Source organism: Leuciscus leuciscus (assembly GCF_965113295.1).
Source record: "Leuciscus leuciscus genome assembly, chromosome: 21".
Lineage (NCBI taxonomy): Eukaryota > Metazoa > Chordata > Actinopteri > Cypriniformes > Leuciscidae > Leuciscus > Leuciscus leuciscus.
The window spans coordinates 35,050,200-35,072,061 of NC_138745.1; the positions used below are offsets into that span (position 1 = coordinate 35,050,200).

The following is a 21,862-nucleotide window of genomic DNA, read 5'->3' on the forward strand; positions in this document are numbered from 1 at the left end:
TGGTGGCCGAGGTTACGTAAGTAACCAAGTACGTTCCCTTACGAGAACGTTCTCTCGTACTGCGTTGCAAACGCTGTGGGAACCCATTTTAAAACGCTGTGCTATTCACCGGTGACTACTTTGAAGGTGTCCAGGGAGCCCCGGGACTTATAACAGAGTAGTCTGCATATCATAGACCAGAATGTCGGGCCAGAATGATACACACTGTATAGTGAAGCACAAGGGCCACCAAGTTATACATAGGACTGGGTCAAAAGAGCCAGGAGCCTAGAACATCATACACACATAGATAGTGCAAAGCCACTGCAGGATGTGCCTGAGTTATACATGGGCCTGGGTCCGAGGAGCCAGGGCCTCAGATAGAGAGAACTCATGCCTGCAGAGCGGGAACCTCTAGGTTATAGAATCTTGCAAATGTGGACAGAGCGGACCAGCCGGCCGCGGTACGAATGTCTTCGATAGGAACTCCACTGGACCAGGCCCGTGAGGAAGCCATGCCTCTTGTGGAGTGAGCTCTCACGCCTATGGGGAAAGAAAGACCCAGTGAGGTGTAGGCCAGAGAGATGGCATCTACTATCCATCTTGAAAGTGTGAGTTTCATGACTGGCAGCCCCTTGGTGCGGCCACCGAAACAGATGAAGAGCTGTTCAGACTACCGAAAGGGGCTGAGCGCTCCAGATATGTTCTCAGTGCTCTGACCGGGCAGAGTGTGAGAGCATTGCTATCTTCTTCCGATACAGGAAGAGCTGATGGAAAAATAACCTGGGCTCTGAACGGATTTGAGAGCACCTTTGGTATATATCCATGTCTCTGTCTAAGGACGACTTTGGAGTCATTGGGTCCGAACTCAAGACAGGAAGCGCTCCTGGAGAGTGCTTGCAAATCCCCGACTCTCTTGACTGACGCCAGTGCTAACAGCAGGGCGGTTTTAAGAGAGTGGGATCTTAGATCAGCCGTTGAAGTGGTTCAAAAGGAGGTCCCTTAAGCGCTCTTAAAACCAAAGAAAGGTCCCAGGACGGCACTGAAGGTGGCCGAGGCGGGTTAAGCCTAGCGCCTTTAACCCCCTGAGGTCTACGGTATCGCCGGCGATACCAGCTCGCTTTTTTTTTATTAGTGTAAAAGAAACTCATAAATACTCTGTTGACTTTGATTTTCCATAGGAGTTTCATACATCAATCGATTCTGTTAAATGTGTATTATTTTTGTGTATACTCACAATAAAAACAAAGTGTTGTGCTTTTTGCCAAATAAAGAAAAATAAACACGAAGCGAGTTCTGCCTTCTCTCTGCCAGTGTAGTCCATTCTGAAACGCGTCCGAAAATGAACAATAACTCAGCGAATACTCAGTCAAACAGGCATACAGACACACAGGCATGAAGCTTGAATTCTCTTCTTTTAAATGAAGTAATTTATATAAAAAACAAATATTCTCATCTTGTGAAATCTGTATTAAAAGAGAGCGATTCCAGTCGACCTCATTACAGCTGATTCAGATGTAATGTGACTCCGCCCACGGAGAGCGCGCGCTATTCAAACGCAAATGGCTGAGGCAATCCTGTGAACGCCCCCATCAGCTCGAGAAAACACACAGGTTTATTTAGATCATTACTTGTTTACACCGTCTTGCAGCGCTGTGAGGAATAATACTAATGGAAAATGTCCCTCAGAAGTGCGGGTATATCGAGGAGCGAGCTGAGGAATACTAGTAAGTTTTTTCCTTCTCACATGAATTTCTTCACGTGGGTTTCTGTTTATGAATGAATAAACGGCAGAGATGCGCGCTGTTTACCACAGCTGGCAAAGACAGTTTAAATTTAAATCGCGTGTGTGAATGAATGATGATGTTTTAGCAAACTGCATTGCTATACTGAGATAAGTAAACATCGACTGAATGTTGAAATAAAATGTAGGCTATTTGTATAAGCAACGTATTAAACTGCAAATTAACAATATGCCCTAATATTTCATGAAAACAACGTTACAGTCAGGCGAAATATGAAAGACAGCATTTTGTTGACTAGATTTGGGTACAGTTTTTACTGTAGAATATACTGCCACATCAAATAAGCTTTTGTTTAGCAATTTCTATATATAAAATACTATTTTTGTCAAAAATAAAGTCATCAACTAAGATGTTAGCTGTTCCAATGTTGGTTATATTCAAACTAATGAATACATAGATAAAATGTAGGCCTATAATCATTTTTTTTTACAAAGAAAGAGTACACTTGAAATATTGTTGAAATTGTAATTATTGTTGTAATTGTAACCGTTTTAATAAAATAGCAAAACATATTTACAAGATAGATGTAAGCAAAATCTTAAATGGTCAATATAAGTCTTCTTCTAAATATATATTTTGTCCTTGCATTGTGGCTCAGTCAGTGTCACACCTGAATGAATGGCTAATTATGCAGAGTGGGTGTATTCTAAGGTGTAAACCACTCCTCGTTCACGCCCCCTCGCATATTGGCTTTCCAAGCAAAACCTGTTTTACATCAATTTAAATCAATGTATGGTTTTATGTGAACGATAAAGCAAGACTATTTTCACATAATTTTGAAGAAAAAACTATAGGAGACGACATCCATTAGTCAAAAGTCTTATTGCCACATATTTAGTATGTGTTTTGTGGCCTTATTTCAAAAACTTTAATTTTTTGTTTTTTCGATAACCACGCATAAACATTATTCTCTCAAAAATGAAAACATGTACATACATGTGGCTCACATATTATTGTAGTCCTGTTTGTGCTATATAGAGTGAATTTACACCTTTGCCATTAATATGTTTATAAGCAACTGAAAAAAGCACAAATGTCAGGGCATGTCAGAACACCCCCAGGGCCCCAAAAAACGCTCAGACTCCAGAGGGTTAAAGGGATAGTTTGGCCAAAAATGATATTTAACCCATGATTTACTCACCCTCAAGCCGTTCGAGATGTATATGTCAATCTTTTTTCAGACGAACACATTTTCAGTTATTTTAGAAAATGTCTTAGATCTTTCAGTGGTTATAATGTGAAGCTATGGGGCTCACCTCCTTCAAGTCCCAAAATGTGCATACATCCTTCACAAAAGTAATCCATCCGGCTCCAGGGGGATAAACGAAGGCCCTCTGAGGGTAATCCGTGGGGTTTTGTCGTAAAAATATACATATTTAAAACTTTATAAACGAAAATAACTGGCTTCCGGTAGCGGTCGACGCGTGTTCACGGAGATGGATGCTGGCGTATGACGTAGGACGTAGCGTAGGAAGTGTCGTGAGTGGAAAGCTGCAATAGCTGCCACATACACTTTGAGCGTGGAGGGGGAGCGTCCCGCGTCCCGCGTCCAGCAGCTCTTGGAGAAAAATAAGCACCATGGATACTTCACAGTTATGCGGGTCGAGGTTCCGAGCTAGACACCAGCTGGAGAACACTTACCATTTTACATTTTACATTTATTCATTTTAGCTGACGCTTTTATACAAAGCGACTTACAATTGCTATATATGTCAGAGGTCGCACGCCTCTGGAGCAACTAGGGGTTAAGTGTCTTGCTCAGGGACACATTGGTGTCTCACAGTGGAATCGAACCCGGGTCTCTCACACCAAAGGCATGTGTCTTATCCACTGCGCCACTACCACCCCTGTAAGCAGTAGAGGCGTCTGGTAGACGGCGCTCTAGCCTCCAATATAGTGTTCAGGACACCTTCTGGGAGGTCCTGGGGTACCCGTTGAGGGGCCATGCATGGAGGGACCACAGATCGGGACGTGGGTGCCAGATAGTCCTGTTCACCTAAGTGAGGAGGTCGCTCCTCAGCAGGATGGGCCACGGAGCTGTCGTGGACAGCTGCATCAACTCGGGAAACCAAATCTGGGTTTGTCAGAGGGGGGCCACAAGAAGGACTGCGCATTTTGTATTCCTGAACCGTTCGATGGCCTGAGGGAGCATCGAGATCGGTGGAAATGCATAAAGGGGGAGGCTGGGCCAGTCGTGGGCCAGCGAGTCCCTGCTCTTCGTAAAGAAGATTGGGCAATGACAGTTGTCTTTTGAGGCGAAGAGGTCTACCTCTGCCCTGCCGAAGACTGTCCACAGCAAGAGAACCGTCCGGGGGTTGAGCGACCATTCGTCTGGGGGAACGTTGCCCAGAGACAGCATGTCTGCCCCCGTGTTCAGCGTGCCCGGTACATGGGCTGCTCTGAGCGAGCGCAGGTCAGAAGCTGCGTGGCTATGGCGAACAGGCTGCGAGATCTGAGGCCGCCCTGGCGATCTATATAGAATACCAACGACATGTTCTCCGTATGGACCAAGACGTGGTGTCCCGCCAGAAATGGGAGAAAGGTTTTTAGGGCTAGAAAAACTGCTCTCAGCTCGAGGCAGTTGATGTGTAGGCTTTTCGCCGAGCTCGACCAGAGGCCGGAGTCAGGCCTGCCCTCGCACAGGGCTCCCCAACCGGAGTTGGAAGCGTCTGTTGAGATAACCTTTCTCACTGAAACCAGACCCATGTTCACACCCTGCTGGTACCAGCTGGTGTTTTTCCAGGGGCCCAGGGCTCTGACACAGCGCTGGTTCACCTTGATGTATACGAGGCCCGAGCGCCATGCATGGGCTGGTACTTGAGGCTTAGCCACAGCTGAAGAGGACGCATACGCAGTAGCCCAAGCTGGAGTACTGAAGATGCCGAAACCATAAGGCCTAAGATCCTCTGAAACGTTCGGAGGGGTACCCTGGAGCCCTCTTTGAACGACGCGGCGAGCCACTGAATCGAAAGAGCAGGGGCCAGTGTGGGCCATGCTTTCATATGCACGGAGTCGAGAACTGTTCCCAGGAACGTGATGCGTTGGCTGGGGGACAGTACACTCTTGGAAAGGTTCACTCTGAGCCCAAGGCGTTCTAGACGGCTGATGAGCCAGGCTTTGTGAGTGTGGGACTCCGCCTCTGACTGAGTCAGTATGAGCCAGTCGTCGAGGTAGTTTAGAATGCGCATTCCCCGCTGTCTCAGGGGGGAGAGAGCCGCATCCATGCACTTCGTGAATGTACGAGGTGCCAGAGCCAGTCCAAATAGTAGGACTGTGTATTGATATGTCTGCCCCTTGAAGGCAAATCTAAGGAAAGGCCTGTGATGGGGATTCACTTGAATGTGAAAGTAAGCGTCTTTTAGATCTACTAAAAAGAACCAGTCTCCCGGGCGAATCTGCGCCAGGATATGTCTGGTCGTGAGCATCCTGAATGGCCGTGTAATGAGAGCCTTGTTCAGGTGTCTGAGATCTAAAATGGGTCTCAAGCCGCCGTCTTTCTTCGGAACGAGAAAATAACGTCTGTAGAACCCCGACTCGCTTTATGATGCGGGAACTATCTCGATAGCCCCTTTTGCTAGCAGACTCGTCACCTCGGAGCGGAGGACATGAGCTATTGTGCTCCTTACCAAGGTGTGGATAACAGCGCGAAAGGTCTGCGTGCAAACTGAAGCGAGTAACCATGCTTTATAATGTTCATCACCCACTATGACACTCCGGGAATGGCTTGCCAAGCCAGAGCCCGAGAGGCCAGAGGTAGGATTACATCTGATGGCAGAACGCCCGGACTCGGGGGCCCAACCTGACAGGGGTTTAAGACTGCGAAAACAGTGGTTGTGTGTAGGGGTGCATACATCACAGTAGGCACACGCGCTACGTTATTAAACTTCCAGCGTGAGCTAGGGGAAAGTTTAAGACTGTGGAAAAAGTGGTTGTGTGTAGGGGTGCATACATCACAGTAGGCACACGCGCTACGTTATTAAACTTCCAGTGTGAGACTGTGGAAATAGTGTTTGTGTGTAGGGGTGCATACATCACAGTAGGCACACAAGCTACATTTATTAAATTTCCAGCCTGAGCCAGGATTGAAACTGTGGGAACAGTGCTTGCGTGTAGGGGTGCACACTTTTTAGTGGGCACATAACCTACATATGAGGCAGACAGAAAAGAGCTCCCTTTTGTGCTTTATTTAAATCACCGTAAAACCGGCGTCTGTTTGCAGGTGAGCGTGTTATGTAACAGGCCCATTGACTGCAACATCAACATTTCCAGCCACCTGAGAAGAGGGGACTGGGGAATGTAACGTATATTGCTGGGATTATATGGGGGGCGGGGTCAAGTTGAGCCCGACCAACCCCGTCTTCGGACGCTGACGGGGCGGGGCCAGCACGAGCTTGTTCGCTTTGGTGAAAAGATTCAGCGCAGCCGAGATTCGGGGCCCTATCTTGCACCCAGCGCAATTGACTTTGTACACCGACGCATGTATCATTCCTATTTTGCACCCACGCAAAGCGCGCTTTTCCCTCCACAGAAGCACGTCGCTAAACTAGGGAATGAACTTGCGCTCCCTGGGCGGATCAGCGCAAAAAAGGAGGCGTGTTCCGGCGCAAACGTTCCTTCATGCTATTTTGCAGGTTTAGAAAACAATTGCGCCACTAACCAGGAAAAAATAGTTTAAAGTCAGTGGCGCATTGCGCATGTTATTCATATGCTATTTTAAGGGCGCATGCTTGGCCAAAATCAATGTAGCGTGTGCACAACGCGCATACACTTTGATTCTCTCATCTACACAGAAGCAGCAGTTCCCTTTCGTAAAGGGAACTCCCGCTGCATCGATACTCGATACTTTGGGGAATGCCCTCGGCATGACGCGTCTGAAGTCTGTAATGGAACTATTCCAATCTTGATTGGTGCTCGTCACTCGTGACGTTGCATGTGACGGTGATCCGGAAGCTATAAAAGGGCAACGGAACATAGCCGTATCAGCTTTCTGTCTTCAGCAAGCGTTCTGTGTGACTGTATTGTCTTATTTGGTGTTGTTTGTCTATCTCAATATATATATGGCGAATATAGAGAAACGACTCAGGCGGTGTGCGTCCCCTTGCTCGCGCTATTTGAGCGAGGGTGACACGCACTCGTTTTGTGTTGTTTGTCTGGGAGTGGAGCATGCACGGGCAGTGCTCGAGGGCGCTGTCTGTGCAAACTGTTTTCAGCTATCTATGAGAGAGCTCCGCTCCCGTTTGAGCTTGTTCGATCAATCAGATCAGGCTCGCGTTTCCAGTGCATCACCCGCGTCTGTTGAGGCAGCGCGCCGCTTGTATGCATGGGATTCGCACGTGGAGCTGGCAGATAACACTGAGACGGTTGCGACCCTTTCTCAGTGTTTATTAACCAGCTCCACTGGTCTCGCGCACGGTTCGGAAGCCCGCGCTGCGGCTTCTTCCGACCGTGTTAAAGACACAGCGTTTGATTTATCTGGCTCCGAGGGGTTAGATATTATCAACACTGAATCACATAAATATGGGGATTCGCCACCCCATATTCCCGTTATTGAGGAATTGCTGGAGGTTGTGACCAGGGCAGTGGTTAAATTAAACGTTGAATGGCCATATAATAAGCAGGAAGCGACTAAGAAAAATAAAATGGATGAGCGCTTCCTGCAGACCCAGTCACAATCTTTGTGTCAGAGCCTTCCCTTTTTCAATGATCTTCATACTGAGGTATCGAGATCATGGGAAAATCCATGTTCATCTCAATTATTTTCCCCCCATGTATATATTTACTCATCTATTAGGGAATCTAATGAGAATGGTTATGGGGTGATGCCTCGGGTTGAGGAATATTTTGCGAAATATTTTCTCCCTGACGTTGCGTCACCCCTGATAGCTCAGACACTTCCCTCCAAATCTCGTACATCGAATTTGTTAGGGAAAGCTTATATGGCGGTGGGTCGAGCCGGTGCATGCCTACACACGATGGGGTTATTACAGGCATACCAGGCTGACCTCCTCAAAGAGGTGGATGATAACTGGGAGGTCTCACTCAACGGTATTACTGAATTTCGTAGAGTAGCTGACTTATCTCTCCGTATTATTAAGGAGACGGCTCGTGCTATTGGCCGTTCTATGGCAGCAATAGTCGTCACAGAGAGACATTTATGGCTTAATCGCTTGGGGATCGAGGAGAAAGACAGGGCTTTCCTTCTCGATGCCCCCCTTTCACCTTCTGGCCTCTTTGGCGACGCGGCGAGAACCGTTGTCGAAAGGTTTCAGGAGGCAGAGCGACAATCAGCTATCCCCAGTTGTCAATCTAGGTCTCATGGGGTTGCTGCCAGGGGGCAGCCTCAGGGGACAGCCGCCAGTTCAACATATTTTGAGAAGGTTTCCTCTCGTGCCCCCCCGTATAAGGCTTGGGGCCAGAAGAGACATTCTCGTATGAAGCCCTCTATATCGAGGACAGGTCTGAGGACTGTCTCTCGGGCTAAGATGGCTTCAACTAAGAGGTCTTGTCGTAACACGCAGACCCTTATGGCCGTTCCCCCAGGAGAGCGAGTACAGGAGTCTCGCCCCCTTATACAGCCCTTAGGAAATCGATGTTTACTTCCCTCCGCCGATGGCGCTTCGGGACACATCGGCTTCCAGCGAACACAAATCGCAGTATCTGCCCGGAAACGTTGCGGCCCTGTCGAGTTCGCCGCCTCTCAGGAGGTCTGTAGAGAGCATATTTCGGTTAGTTCCTGCCAGTTAGCTGCTTCAGGTCACCGAAACCATTTGAACATTTTTAGCCAAGGCCAGTCTCGAGGGACTGGTCCCCATAATAGCATATTTAGACACCCCGAGGGGTCTTCAAAATATAGCCTGTAGGGTCCTGCTTACAGCGGAGCTAATATAAAAATATTATCTACTAAGGGTGGTTCACATGTCTGCCAGCCCCGAGCAGGGTTGGTTCTTGGAACAGGAAGTCAAGTCTCTCTTAACAAAGGAAACCTCAAGGTGAGCTCTTCCTCGGTTTCGGGAGCCCGGGTTCTACAGCCGGTACTTCATAGTTCCTGTGAGGGAAGGGGAGTAAGGCCTTGTTTCGGATCTCAGGGTAATGGATCAACCTCCGAGGGGGTTCAGATTCAAGATTCCGACTGTCAGTCAGACCAGCTCCGAGGACTGGTCTGTCGTGATAGATCCACAAGGCCCTTAACTCCTCATTCCCTTCTAACCCCATCACGGGAAGTTTCCGAGATCTGCTTTTGGGGGAAAAGCACATCAGTTCCGGATTCTTCCATTCGGCCTAGTATTGTATCCCCGCACCTCCTCGGAATGCATGGTCACTGTCCTAGCTCAATGGAGTCTTCAGGGCATCCTCATTCCTGTCCATTGACTACTAGAGCAGACGGTTCAACACCGAGGTGTTGTTTCGAGTCTCGTGAGGTGCTAGGGAATATGGCTCAGAGTCTAGGAAAAATCACCAGTGCCTCTTCAGAGAAACCGATTCCTGGGGGCGGTGTAGGTTATAGTCATGATGCAGGCACAATTGTCTCCAGCTCAGACACTCATCTTCCTTACCATAGTCATGAATATCAAGCTAGGCCAGGCCACCACTACGTGACCTTATTAAAGAGTGGGCTCGCTGGCAGCAGTGTTCAACATACTATTCTTTGGCCTGCTGTACATGGGGGCCCTGTAGTAGTGGCTCAGGACCAATGGGTTTTCCCCGAGAGGGAACCCACTCCGCATGACCAGAGTTACGCGCACATGCCCTCGTTTTTTGATCATGGGGAGGAAGTTATGGTTCCTGCTCCTAGTACCTGTGTTGGAAACACAGGGTCTGAGGAAACTTCAGAGAGACCATTAGGTTCTATTTTTGACAGACACTATGTCGATGGTCTCTCTGATCAAAGAGGGGGCAGTCATCCTGTCGAGGCAGGGGCTGCAGCCCGGGGATTTCGAACTCCACCCCAAGTTGGCTTTAGCCGGGATGGAGGTCGGTTTGTCAGAGGTGCTCCTGTTTCCCCTTTATGTGGACGGCCACCTTCTGCGCCACCTCTCCCATGCTCTTCCAGCTCTGCTGGGTTTGGATATCATGATACAGACATGGTTGAGGCCATGTCTGTGTATACTTTCCCCGATTGTTCTGCCCCCGGGGGTTCTAGAGTACAAGAGGGTTCAGCAGTACGGGATCAGCTTACTCTTAGTGGCCCTGTACTGACAGGCCCAAATATGGCTTCCAAACATCTGGGCCCTTCTGGCAGGCCTTCCGCGGTGAATCCGGATCAGGATGGTCCTCCCTCTTCAGCCCAAGGTCATGATATTTCACCCTTGGCGGTAGCCCAGGAAGCTACTGGATTGGCCCCTGAGGGGGACCAATTCATAAATTCTGGTCTCTCAACCGAGGTTGTTGAGACCATTGTAAACTCTAGAGCCCCCTCCACGAGGAAACTTTATGCATTTAAATGGAAAATTTTTATTTTATGGTGCAGAGAACATCAGTTGGACCCAGTTAACTGCCCAGTGGCTTCAGTACTGGAGTTCCTCCAGAATCGTTTCTCTGACGGGCTCTCCCCGTCCACGCTTAAGGTCTATGTGGCGGCTATATCAGCCTTCCACACGCCTTTAGGGGTGGGCACGCTGGGGACACACCCACTCATAATTCGTTTCCTTCGTGGAGCCAGGAGGATGAGGCCTGCTATCCAGCCTAGGGTCCCCACGTGGGACCTGGCAGTGGTCCTCGAAGGTTGATCCCTGGCACCCTTCGAACCCCTGGATAAGGTGTCTGAGAAATTTTTATCCTTTAAGGTAGCCTTCCTGCTCGCTATTACTTCCCTGAAACGAGTTGGCGACCTGCAGGCGCTATCTGTGGCTCCCTCTTGCCTCGAGTTCTCTCCTGGCAGAGTGAGAGCCATTCTCCACCCTAGACCTGGCTACGTGCCTAAGGTGCCCACAAATGTGGCACGGTCTATAATCCTTCCGGCCTTTCATCCTCCACCGCATGTGTCGGCTGATCAAGCTAAGTTACACTTGTTATGCCCGGTCCGAGCTCTTGAGGCCTATGTACATAGGACCTCGGGCTGGAGGAAGTCGGACCAGCTGTTTGTGTGTTTTGGGTTATCCAAGAAGGGCTCCCCGGTCTCCAAGCAGACTATTAGCAAGTGGATAGTAGAGGCTATTTCTTCAACTTACGAGGTGCGCAATCTGCCTTCACCTCTCCTGATAAAAGCTCACTCAACCAGAGGAGTGGCATCCTCTAGAGCCTTGCTAGCAGGGGTTTCTCTTCAAGAGGTCTGTGATGCCGCTGGCTGGGCCTCCCCACACACCTTCATCAAACATTACAGTCTGGATCTGTCCTCTACACCAGGTTCACAAGTTCTCATGTCTTGAGTGTGCCAGATTGCTTCACACCAGGGCAGGGTCTCTCAGTGTGGCGGCGTGGGTATTCGTTCCCCAAAGTATCGAGTATCGATGCAGCGGGAGTTCCCTTTACGAAAGGGAACGTCTCGGGTTACGTATGTAACCCTCGTTCCCTGAGTAGGGAACGAGACGCTGCATCTCTCGGCCACACTTTTCGTGCTCCTGAGAACGACTTGCTTCGACCCTTTAAAAGCTGATACGGCTATGTTCCGTTGCCCTTTTATAGCTTCCGGATCACCGTCACATGCAACGTCACGAGTGACGAGCACCAATCAAGATTGGAATAGTTCCATTACAGACTTCAGACGCGTCATGCCGAGGGCATTCCCCAAAGTATCGAGTATCGATGCAGCGTCTCGTTCCCTACTCAGGGAACGAGGGTTACATACGTAACCCGAGACGTTTTCATTTTTGCAAATCATACATTATTACGATAGATAAATAGATAGACAATTTATTATAAAAGCATACATCTAGCTTACACATTTACCCAAATTATCATACGCCTGTTTAACCGAAGTTAATTTGGGTGGGTTTCTCCATTTCAATGTAACTTCTCTCTTTTACGGCTGTGAACCGCTCCTGGCGCGCGCCTGGCAAATCCGCCGTTACAATAGCAATCCGCTATGGAAAAAGCGCGTCTGCTCTTAAAGGGAATGTGAGATGACGCTCTGATTGGTTTATTTCACGTTACGCCCAAACCACATCTATGAATAATGAAGCTACTTCAGACCAACCCATTTTAGATTTGCGCCTGGCGCAAGAGTCATTTATCCCGCCGGTATAATAGCAACAGCGCCCAAGACCCGCCCACAAAGTTACGTGCGCTTTGCGCTTGACACTTGCGTTTCAGATCGTTAAAATAGGGCCCTCGAACTCGGGTCTCTGGCGCGAGAATCTCAGATTCTCTGTGAAATGTGAGTCACGAGGGCGGGGCTGACGTGGGATCATAAATACTCTAGCCCCGCCGAGTGAACGGGAGGGTGCGAGGGGCGGTTTCGCTTTCTCTACGTAAGAAAGCTGGCCGCGAGCTCAGAGAAGAGAGCAGCATAATTTTCACCTGCCGCCAGAGCCGGGATTCGAATACGGTTCTCTGGCGCGAAAGCTTTAGATTTCACCACTGAGCCACAGGGGGAAATTACAGAAGCTTACAGGCAGAGTGAGCATAGAAGAGAGCGTCATGTTTTGTGTCGGCGTTTGTTTGCAGGTGTGCATGCTTTATAATAGGCTCATCAACAGCAATATTGGCATTTCCAGCCGCCCGAACTAAGAATGGGACAGGGAAATGTGAGAGAAATGGAGGTTGAACGTTCTCGTAAGGGAAAATGTTGTAGGAGACTCCAAAACAACATTAGGAAACTTTAAAATAGCATAATAGGGACACTTTAAAATTAGATTAAGAATGAGCATCTCTTTTATTTTAGCTGTGACAAAGGGGATATAAACAGCCTAACATTTAAGTATTGATAAGCATTGTAATGTGTTGGTTGTCTAATGTTTTAAAGTATTGAAATATGGAATGTGTATCTCATGATGTCAACTGTGACAAAATGATTGACAGATCAATTTGTGGTGACATGTAGGCACATGCCTACACTAATTGGTTTTCAAAATTAAATTCCATGATGCGTCTTACATCCCTTTAGATGCCACACCGAATTGTGACATGCTCAAAAAATATGTACTTTATTATAACAAACAGTACATACTTTTAGGCCATAGTTTTAGGGCAAATTGCAACACAGCACACGTTTTTTCACGATCCGTGCATTTATCTGAGACTTAAATGATTGCACTTTTCAATAAACTAAGTAGTGGGGAACTTCTGATTCCATTTATAGTTTTTCCTCAATCTTTTTTTACATTTCTCCAGACTAAGGTCCTTGTTCTTTAAAACTATTAATACAGTGATCCAATCAGACTCTTACTTTAGCCAACAATTTTTTTTTTTTTTATGCAGAATGTACATATTCAGCTAAAAGTTATTAAAAGTATCTCTGTACTATTGAAATAACGTTTATCATAAAGTTCCACAATTTATTTTGTGTTTGTTTTCCACATGCTTTGTTTGTCTAATAGAAAGCTAGAGATAGAAAGGGGAAGCAGTCTTAAAACTGGTGAAGATGAAGTATAAGTGTTGTGTTATCATAAGAAGATGAATGGAAAGAATTACCTGATTGTCCATCAATTATTTTACCTTTAAAATAAACAAATAAAAAATATAAGAACAATGGTTTCATTTTGAAAGATGATACAGTCAGTTCACTTATTTGAATATACTGTGGCATCATTCCAGCCACATGTGTATTTAAACTTAAAAGATGTAAAAAACACTCACCAAACAGCAATACTGAAACACACAATGAGAATAGAAAACTCATTGTAATAAACGGCACATCCAGCACCTGCACACATGAACATAAACATGTGAAATATGTGTTTCTATATCTATTGTATTAAATTTAGTGTTGTCAACACTTGGGAAAACAACTTAATAAAAAAACTATTTAAAAATATTATTATGATGTAAAATGATATTGTTTATTGTTACTTTGTGCTAGTAAAAAAAAAAAATTGTAAAGTGTTACCAAAACGTATATTTTTTTGAAAATAATTCAGATATACCAAAAGCAGATTACTGAAAAAGTAATTAGAGTTCAAAGATATTAAATTAACTAAGTGACATTACCTGATACAAAAATGTTGCTTCACAAACTCCAAAACACAGCGACTTAATCCAGTTGCAGAATACAATGAAGAATTAACTACATGCCTCACAATCTTATGACTGTATTAAGTGTGGGTGGACCTTTTTCTAGATGGGTTGACAACTCTAACAATACCCCACCTCATTGTATTAAACTATTCAAACAATTATGATTTCCCTTTATATAAGTTACCAGAAGAATAAGAAGAAAAGATCATGAAGAAGTGCAATTGGCAGAACAAGATGAGAAGAAAGAAAATAGGAGATGATGTATAAAAAGGAAAAGAAGAAGAGAGAAAGAGAAAGAGAGTGGTGAAAAATGCTTCCTCTTTTTTCAGATCAAAGCCTACGCAGCCCTTATGCAGACAAACCTGTGTGAACATCCAGCATGATCTGGTGCTCTGAGCAATAACTGAACCGCACCCCAACTGAACCTTCTGAAAGAGAACTGCAACCAGTGCTGCAACATTTTCCGGGTGCTTTAAAAATTAAAATTGCATTGCCACACACATTTGACGCAAATAAGTATCAGTATCATCACTATGGAAATTAAAACAATTTCACAGATGGTATTACAAATATCAATATCACATTTATCTCATTAAGCAAATTAATGTTATATACCTCAAAAACAAAAGGGAAAATAGACAGATAATGAAAATCAAAATGAAATAGCTAATATTTTATGCTAGTAGGTGAGCACATAACATTCATAAAATAAAAAATAAGATTAAAAAAATACATTTTGGAACAAGGAGTCACTTCAATATTCATTTTTTTATTTTTTATTATTATTATGTCAAGTCAAGTCAAGTCATCTTCATTTATATAGCGCTTTTAACAATGTAGATTGTTCCAAAGCAGCTTTACAGTGATAATAGGAAACTAGAATGCATTTCCGGAGGAACTGCGAAGTGTGCTTGCTTGGGTGCGGTTCACTAACGTGAGCAGGTAGTGGATTAAGGGTGCGTTGAAGTTTGCTTGATCTGAGAATTTCAACAATAATACTTTTTTCAAGATTGTGCAAAAAGGTGAAAAGTTATGTGCATTAAGAGACATGTCTGCAATGTAGAATAGTGCCAATGGCATTGTTTATGTGGCTTGGTTGTTGGTTTTGAAATATTTGGCTATACAGCAGAGAGTGGGAGTGTTTTGGGTGATGAAATAGTATTGAAAAGAAGTTGACAGTCTTCATTTACTGTATCCAATAAGCCAATACAAAACTCCCCCAGCTGTTCTGTGGTTGAGTGTTCCCTTTGATTAGGGACAAATTTACTATCTCAAATTAAGGTCTACCGTAATTAGCGCGATGCTTTGATTGCTGCTGTCAAGATGGTTGTCATCACCTACACAGAAACGCTGATTTTTATAGCCTACCATCAGTCCTCATATTGTAATTAAATGCAAAACGCAATCAGTTTCACTATTAGCTTACTCTAGCGATGCAATCACAACAACATGGATAACGCTGTTTGGCCTTGCCTAACTTTATATGACATATGCGCCATATGCTAGAGTTACACATCCCGCTGCCATTTCAGGGCTTGAATTTCGCGCGGGAATGTGGGGATTGCGCATAATTTAAACCATTCCTGCAAGGTTAGCTTTTATAGTGCGAGAAATTCCCGCACAAATATGTTCACTTCATCTCAGAGCAAATTATTAAAAAAATAAATTCACAGATGCGAGAAAAAAGATGTCAAACTGTCTTTTATTTTCAAATTGAATTCCTCAATCAGCGCTGGACCGACATTCTCTGTCTTCCGCTGAGCCCTGGCCGTAGACAGATCATGTTTCACGCTGTCATTGCAGTGGTCTGCGTTGCGCTGATCTTATTCACACTATCGAGTGTAGGTGCAGCATTCTAACATTGAGTCATAATGAGCTGTTTGTGAAGAAATTATCCGCTTCCAAATTTTAATCACGAAATTGAAACATTAAAAAACTATTTGCTCTTTATGGTGTGCGAGTGATAGAGCGCGGCAGCAACGAACCAACTGATCAGCTTGCAGCGTAACAACATTGAATGATCGGCCGAACAGCTGATCATAGCTGTACAGGGCGCCTTATTATTTTTCATCTCCATAAATATATCTAGTAGTAAAGCTAATTGCAAGGGCTAGAAATCTATTCATCTTTTGCTGATACTTCCTTGTCATCATGGAGAGCGCAGTTCATGGTTGCATTAACGACAGACGCCACGGGACAGCTAGCGCTTGTAGAAAGGAGACACTTGTTTTTACCATAGACTGTAAGTTTTACACATCTAGAGCGACGTTGTTGATTGTTTGAGCATGTGACTGTACATATAACAATACAGGTCATTATCATTAGCTCTGATAAGGTTGTGTGTAAAGCTCCTTTTTTTAAATAAAACCATGTATTATGTATTATATGTCACCACATAGCTCCACCGGCATACGACATAACTCCAGCAGGGCAGCTAGCTGTTTCTTCGTTTCTGTGTTGTCGGTCACTAGCACGCAAGCGCAAGGCAACACTGTGTGCATGTAATACTCATTAGGGCTGTCAAAATTGCTCAAAAATGACGTTCGAATATTCCCTCTAAAAAAACACATAGCCTATATTCGAACTATTCGAACATCTGGTTGCGCATTTTGTCAATGACACGCATTACAGTACGTCAATAACAGGACAAATTAATACAAAGAGACATAATTACTTGTATAGGTAGTTTATTTAAGTTTAAACATATTTGACAACGTATTACCTACACAAAAACAAGTAAATCAACTAATGGCCAAGACCGCAGACCTCACTCTCGCTCGCTCGCTCGCTCGCTCGCACTCGCAAGCACTCTTTCTCTCTCTCACTCTCACCCTCATGCTGCGTTCACACCAAACACGAATAGAGCGTCTGGCGCGAGTGATTTCAATGTTAAGGGCTCTTACAGAGTCAACGCGAGCGACGTGCTCCCTTTCATAGTCTACACGTCGGACGCAAGCAACTTGCTGTATCGCCCCCACCAACAACGCATAGTATTGCATACAACAGTGCGTCGCGTATCAAAAACTGGGATGACACATTTTGCTACGCATAGACGCATAATGCCGGGCCAAAGCGTAGCGATAAGAGCAACGGTAAATAATCAAACCAGTGGAAGCCTGCAGTGCATGAAACTGCTGTATCTAACCTTATTCATGCAATATCTATTCAGTCAGTACAGTAGCCTACACTTTAGTAATGTTTCTGTGAATCATTAACGCTTCTTCCTGTTACCTGTCCCTGACCCCTCAGACAGCGCGCCCACTCGCAAAGCAGAGTTTTTTCAGTTTTTCCACATTCGAATATTCATTTTCACCTTCGAAATGCAGTTTTTTAAAACTATTCGAATATATTCAAATTTAGAATATTCGTTGGCATTGACAGCCCTAATACTCATGGGAGTTGTAGTGTCGTAGTGTCACACTTATTTCAGATGATTTTTGAAAAGACTACAATTATTCAACCCGCCAAAGTGGCTAGTTGGAGTGACTATGTTACCCGCCATGAGCAAAATCCACCCGCATTTGGCGGGTTGGCGGGTGTTAATGTAAAGCCCTGAATACAACAGTGCCACCTACTGTCTAAAGCATTAACATTAAAAGTGTGAGGTGAAACTCTTTTGCATAGACATAGGTAAATGGGTTTGACAATTAGCCTAAAAAATAAAAATAAAAAATAGAAATCCTCACATTGGATCCTTGTGCACATTGGATCCTTGTGCATCCTCACATTGGAGTCCCGAGTTCATGTACAAAGTTTGGTTTCGATACATGACAGAGTTCCTGAGATATGGACGACTTCCTGTTTGGTGACTACGCCGCCGATTTCGTTTGGCTGTGACGGGCAAATGCTTCCGAGTTCGGACCAAATTTGTGACCTGTGAAAATTTTGTTTCGCTTTCTGTTCAATCCAATATGGCGGTCGAACGACATGGACTCACATTGAATTTGAACAATCAGCCTAACATTGAATTATAGAAGTCTATAATATGTTGTGTATGCTAGGTCAAAGAGATGTGTTTTTAGTCTAGATTTGAACTGACAGAGTGTGTCTGCTTCCCGGACAATGGTAGGAAGACTGTTCCAAAGTTTTGGTGCTAAATAGGAGAAGGATCTACCGCCAGCAGTCGATTTTGATATTCTAGGTATTATCAACTGGGCAGAATTTTGAGATCGCAATAGACGTGAAGGACTATAAGCGTTAAGAGCTCGCTCAAGTACTGCGGAGCTAAACCATTTAGTGCTTTGTAAGTAATCAGCAGTATTAAAAAATGTATACGATGTTTAATAGGGAGCCAATGCAGTGTTGACAGAACAGGGCTAATATGGTCATACTTCCTGGTTCTGGTAAGAACTCAAGCTGCTGTGTTTTGGACCAGCTGTAGTTTGTTTATTAAGCGTGCAGGGCAACCACCCAGTAAAGCATTACAATAATCTAGCCTTGATGTCATGAACGCATTAACTAATTGTTCCGCATTTGTCAATGAGAGTATATGACGTAATTTAGATATATTTTTAAGATGGAAAAATGCGGTTTTACAGGTTTTAAACCATGCTAATGCAATTCCACTAATGCCAACATAATTTTCGAGTGTATGTAAAAGAATGTTGTGGTCGATAGTGTCAAATGCAGCACTAAGATTGAGTAACTCTAATAGCAAGATACAACCACGATCGGATGATAGGAGCAAATCATCTGTGACTCTAATGAGAGCTGTCTCAGTACTATGGTATGGTCTAAATCCTGACTGAAAATCCTCACAGATATCATTTCTTTCTAAAAAGGAACATATTTGTGAGGATACTGACTTTTCTAGTATCTTTGACAGAAAAGGTAGATTTGAGATCGGCCTGTAATTGACTAATTCTGTAGGATCAAGTTGTGTTTTTTTAACAAGCAGTTTAATCATAGCCAGCTTAAAAGTTTTCGGTACATATCCTAGTGACAAAGATGAATGAATGATATTAAGAAGAGGATCTGTGACCTCTGGAAGCATCTCTTTCAGTAGCTCAGTCGGTATAGGGTCTAACATACATGTTGTCGATTTAGATGATTTAACAAGTTTAGTACGTTGTAAATTCTTCCTCTCCTATAGCAATGGATGAATCAAATTTTTACTCAAGGAGACTACAATGCACTGCCTGATGCGATACTGTAGTAGACGGTTGCATAGTTATAATTTTCTCCCTGATATTATCAATCTTGTTAGTAAAGTTCATTGTCATAGTCAAGTCATTACTGCTGTGCTGCTTGGAAACTTCTGGGGTTGAATATTTATTTTTCATTAGTTTAGCCACTGTTTCAAATAAATACCAAGGTTTTTGTTTATTTTCTTCTAATAGGTTTGAAAAATAAGCAGATTTAGCAGCTTTTAAGGCCTCTCTGTACACAATCGTGCTCTCTTTCCATGAAATGCGAAATACCTCTAGTTTTGTTTTCTTCCAGTTGCGCTCCATTTTTCTGGCTGCTCTCTTAAAGGTGCTCTAAGTGATGCAACGCGTTTTTTAGGCCAAAACATTTTTTGTCACATACAGCAAACATCTCCTCACTATCCGCTAGCTGCCTGTCCCCTGAACACACTGTAAAAAAATGCGGTCTCTGTAGACACCACAGGCTCCACAAACGGCAACAAAAACAAACTGGGCTCACCCGCACCACGAAACACAACAAACAGTGCTCCAGCCAATCACCGGCGAGAAGTATTTGAGGGTGGGGTTTGGGGGTTAGTGCGCGTGCACATAAAGGGGGTGTGTGGAGGAGATAGAAGCATGAAGAGGGAAGTTTGAATTATGGCCGACACACGACTGGAGACGACGTTCCGATGAACAAATTGCAAAGAAGAGGGACAAGGATAAGGAACGTGCGAAGTCCCGAATTTACATCGGAAAAACCCTCGAAAGGTGGCGAGAACTCCGCCGGCAGAAGGGCTTCCAATCCGACATAGTTGCTCTGTTTTTGCAGAACAGGTAAATCCATTTGTCTTTCTAAACTGACGTTCATGTTCGCCAAACCAACACAAGGATGTAATTAGCTAGAACTATGCAGTCAGCGTTAACTTTGGTGAATACAACATATATGTTTCTAGCAGCTAGCGATCAATCTTTCTTGTAAATGGTCAAGCAAATTCACAGTAGGGCGACAATTTGTGTGAATGATTGTTTTCACCCACTGTTTGTTATGGATTTGAATGTTCATTTATAGGCTATTGACAACTTTGACTAAATTTGTTTACGACGCTGCCGTTGTTTATGCTCACTGGGAAACACGAAGCTAACGTTATCTTGCTATTATTGCGTCCTTGTATGGGAGCTAACGTTATAGTTATAACCTCAGGTGGCGAAACGATTTTAAGACAATGTTTCTCTTTTTTTGCATTCTGTTCTGCAATATATAAAAGCATTTATCTAACTTAATTGGTGACATTACACATTGAATGAAGTATCAGTAAAACTTAACTTTGTTTTTAGTGACTACTTTGACTTTCCTTTATGCCGGAAGGGAGGGGAGGAGGGAGGAGACGGGATGAGGAGGAGGGAGGGTCTAGCTAGCCTCCGTTTTGTTTGACAACAATTCGAATGTCAACATTCCCGGCATCACTTAGAGCACCTTTAAGTGCCTGAGTGTGCTTGTTGTACCACGGCATTGGACCAGAGCCGATCAGCCCTATACGCACACTACGCAAGGTGCGTAGGGCCCCGCAAATTACTCAAGGCCCCGCCTCCCCTCGTGTCAAAGCGCGTCAATCAATGTTTACAATATCGATGAGAAAATGAAGCGGAACTATCCTTCTGGTCACGAAAAGAGAGAGAAAAAAACACCATGAGAGTTAATTGCGGCAACAGTTATCAGGTAGACTTGTGTGCTCTCCTCTCAAAGTTTGATGTCAGCAAAGAACAGTAAGCTAAAGTTAAGTTGATGTGCGTTGATTTATTATGTTTAATAAACGACAAAGGACAACGGTGTTTGTTTATAAACTGCAGCTCGGAAAAGATAACCGCGACGCGCGTTAACATGCGATCATATGAACGTGCATGAAATGAAACGCGCACTTTCCAGCAGAAACATCTGTTGTGAGTTGGGACCAGTACAATATGGGCGTGATGGCACTCCTCATTATAGTTTTAAAACAAGACGATGATTATCTAGTCGCTAAGTCAAGGTTTAGTTACAACTCTGCACTAATGCAATATGGAAAGCAATGTATTGACATTGACTATTGATAGGCTCCATTGAATTTAAAATGTTGATTGGCTGGAGATTCTGGTCAATATGGATGCACATCCCTCAGTAAATAATAACCATCAAGAATCAAGAGTATCAAGAATTACTTTTATCATTTAAAAACACAGTGACATGCTATGGCGCCATTTTAGCTTTTATTCATTCACAGGATATGCATTTTTGATATCAATAATTCAATTTGTACTATTTAAAATGTGAATTCTTGATATTAAGAATTAACTTTTTACTAGTAACAATGTCTTCTGATATCAGGAAATACATTTTCACTAGAACTAGTTAAAGGAGGGATTGTAGTGGGAACACTGGGGTGTCAGGTGTGACTGTGTGGCAATGGCAAATAGTTCATGGCTCACGGGTCAGGTATGAGGGCCCCTAAACAGAATTTTGCTTAGGGCCCCAGGGAGGTCAGGATCGGCTCTGCATTGGACTATTTTCTTTAATCTTCTTTAAGCGCAAAGGAGCAACTGTGTCTAAAGTGCTGGAAAAGAGAGAGTTAAAAGTTTCTGTTGCAATATCTAGTTCTTCTAAGCTATCTGGGATGCTGAGATGATGAAACTGATCAGGAAGTTCATTAATAAAGCAATCTTTAGTGGCAGAAGTGATAGGTCGACTTTGCAGCCTTGGCTAAATGAAGTTTACACGAGACTAGATAATGATCTGAGATGTCATCGCTCTGCTGCAGAATTTCAACGGCATCAACATTGATTCCATGTGAAAATATTAGATCT

General features: G+C 44.2%; 1 protein-coding gene across 6 annotated transcripts in view; it reads right to left on the minus strand.

The window, feature by feature from the left end:
- LOC309485168 (uncharacterized protein) overlaps positions 1-14,164 on the minus strand; it is a 42,649-nt gene extending 28,485 nt beyond the window's left edge. For 3 of the 6 annotated variants that reach the window (XM_082151841.1, XM_082151839.1, XM_082151837.1), the window contains exons 1-3: positions 13,869-14,163; positions 13,518-13,584; positions 13,353-13,376 (exon numbers count right to left, since the gene is read on the minus strand). In XM_082151841.1, coding sequence (XP_082007967.1) covers positions 13,353-13,376; positions 13,518-13,560 — 67 coding nt within the window. In that variant the 5' untranslated portion in view covers positions 13,561-13,584; positions 13,869-14,163. Of the gene's footprint in view, positions 1-13,352; positions 13,377-13,517; positions 13,585-13,868 lie in introns of all 6 variants that reach the window. The other 3 variants (XM_082151838.1, XM_082151840.1, XM_082151842.1) reach the window with 2 other exon arrangements.
- Positions 14,165-21,862: the final 7,698 nt, after the last annotated feature.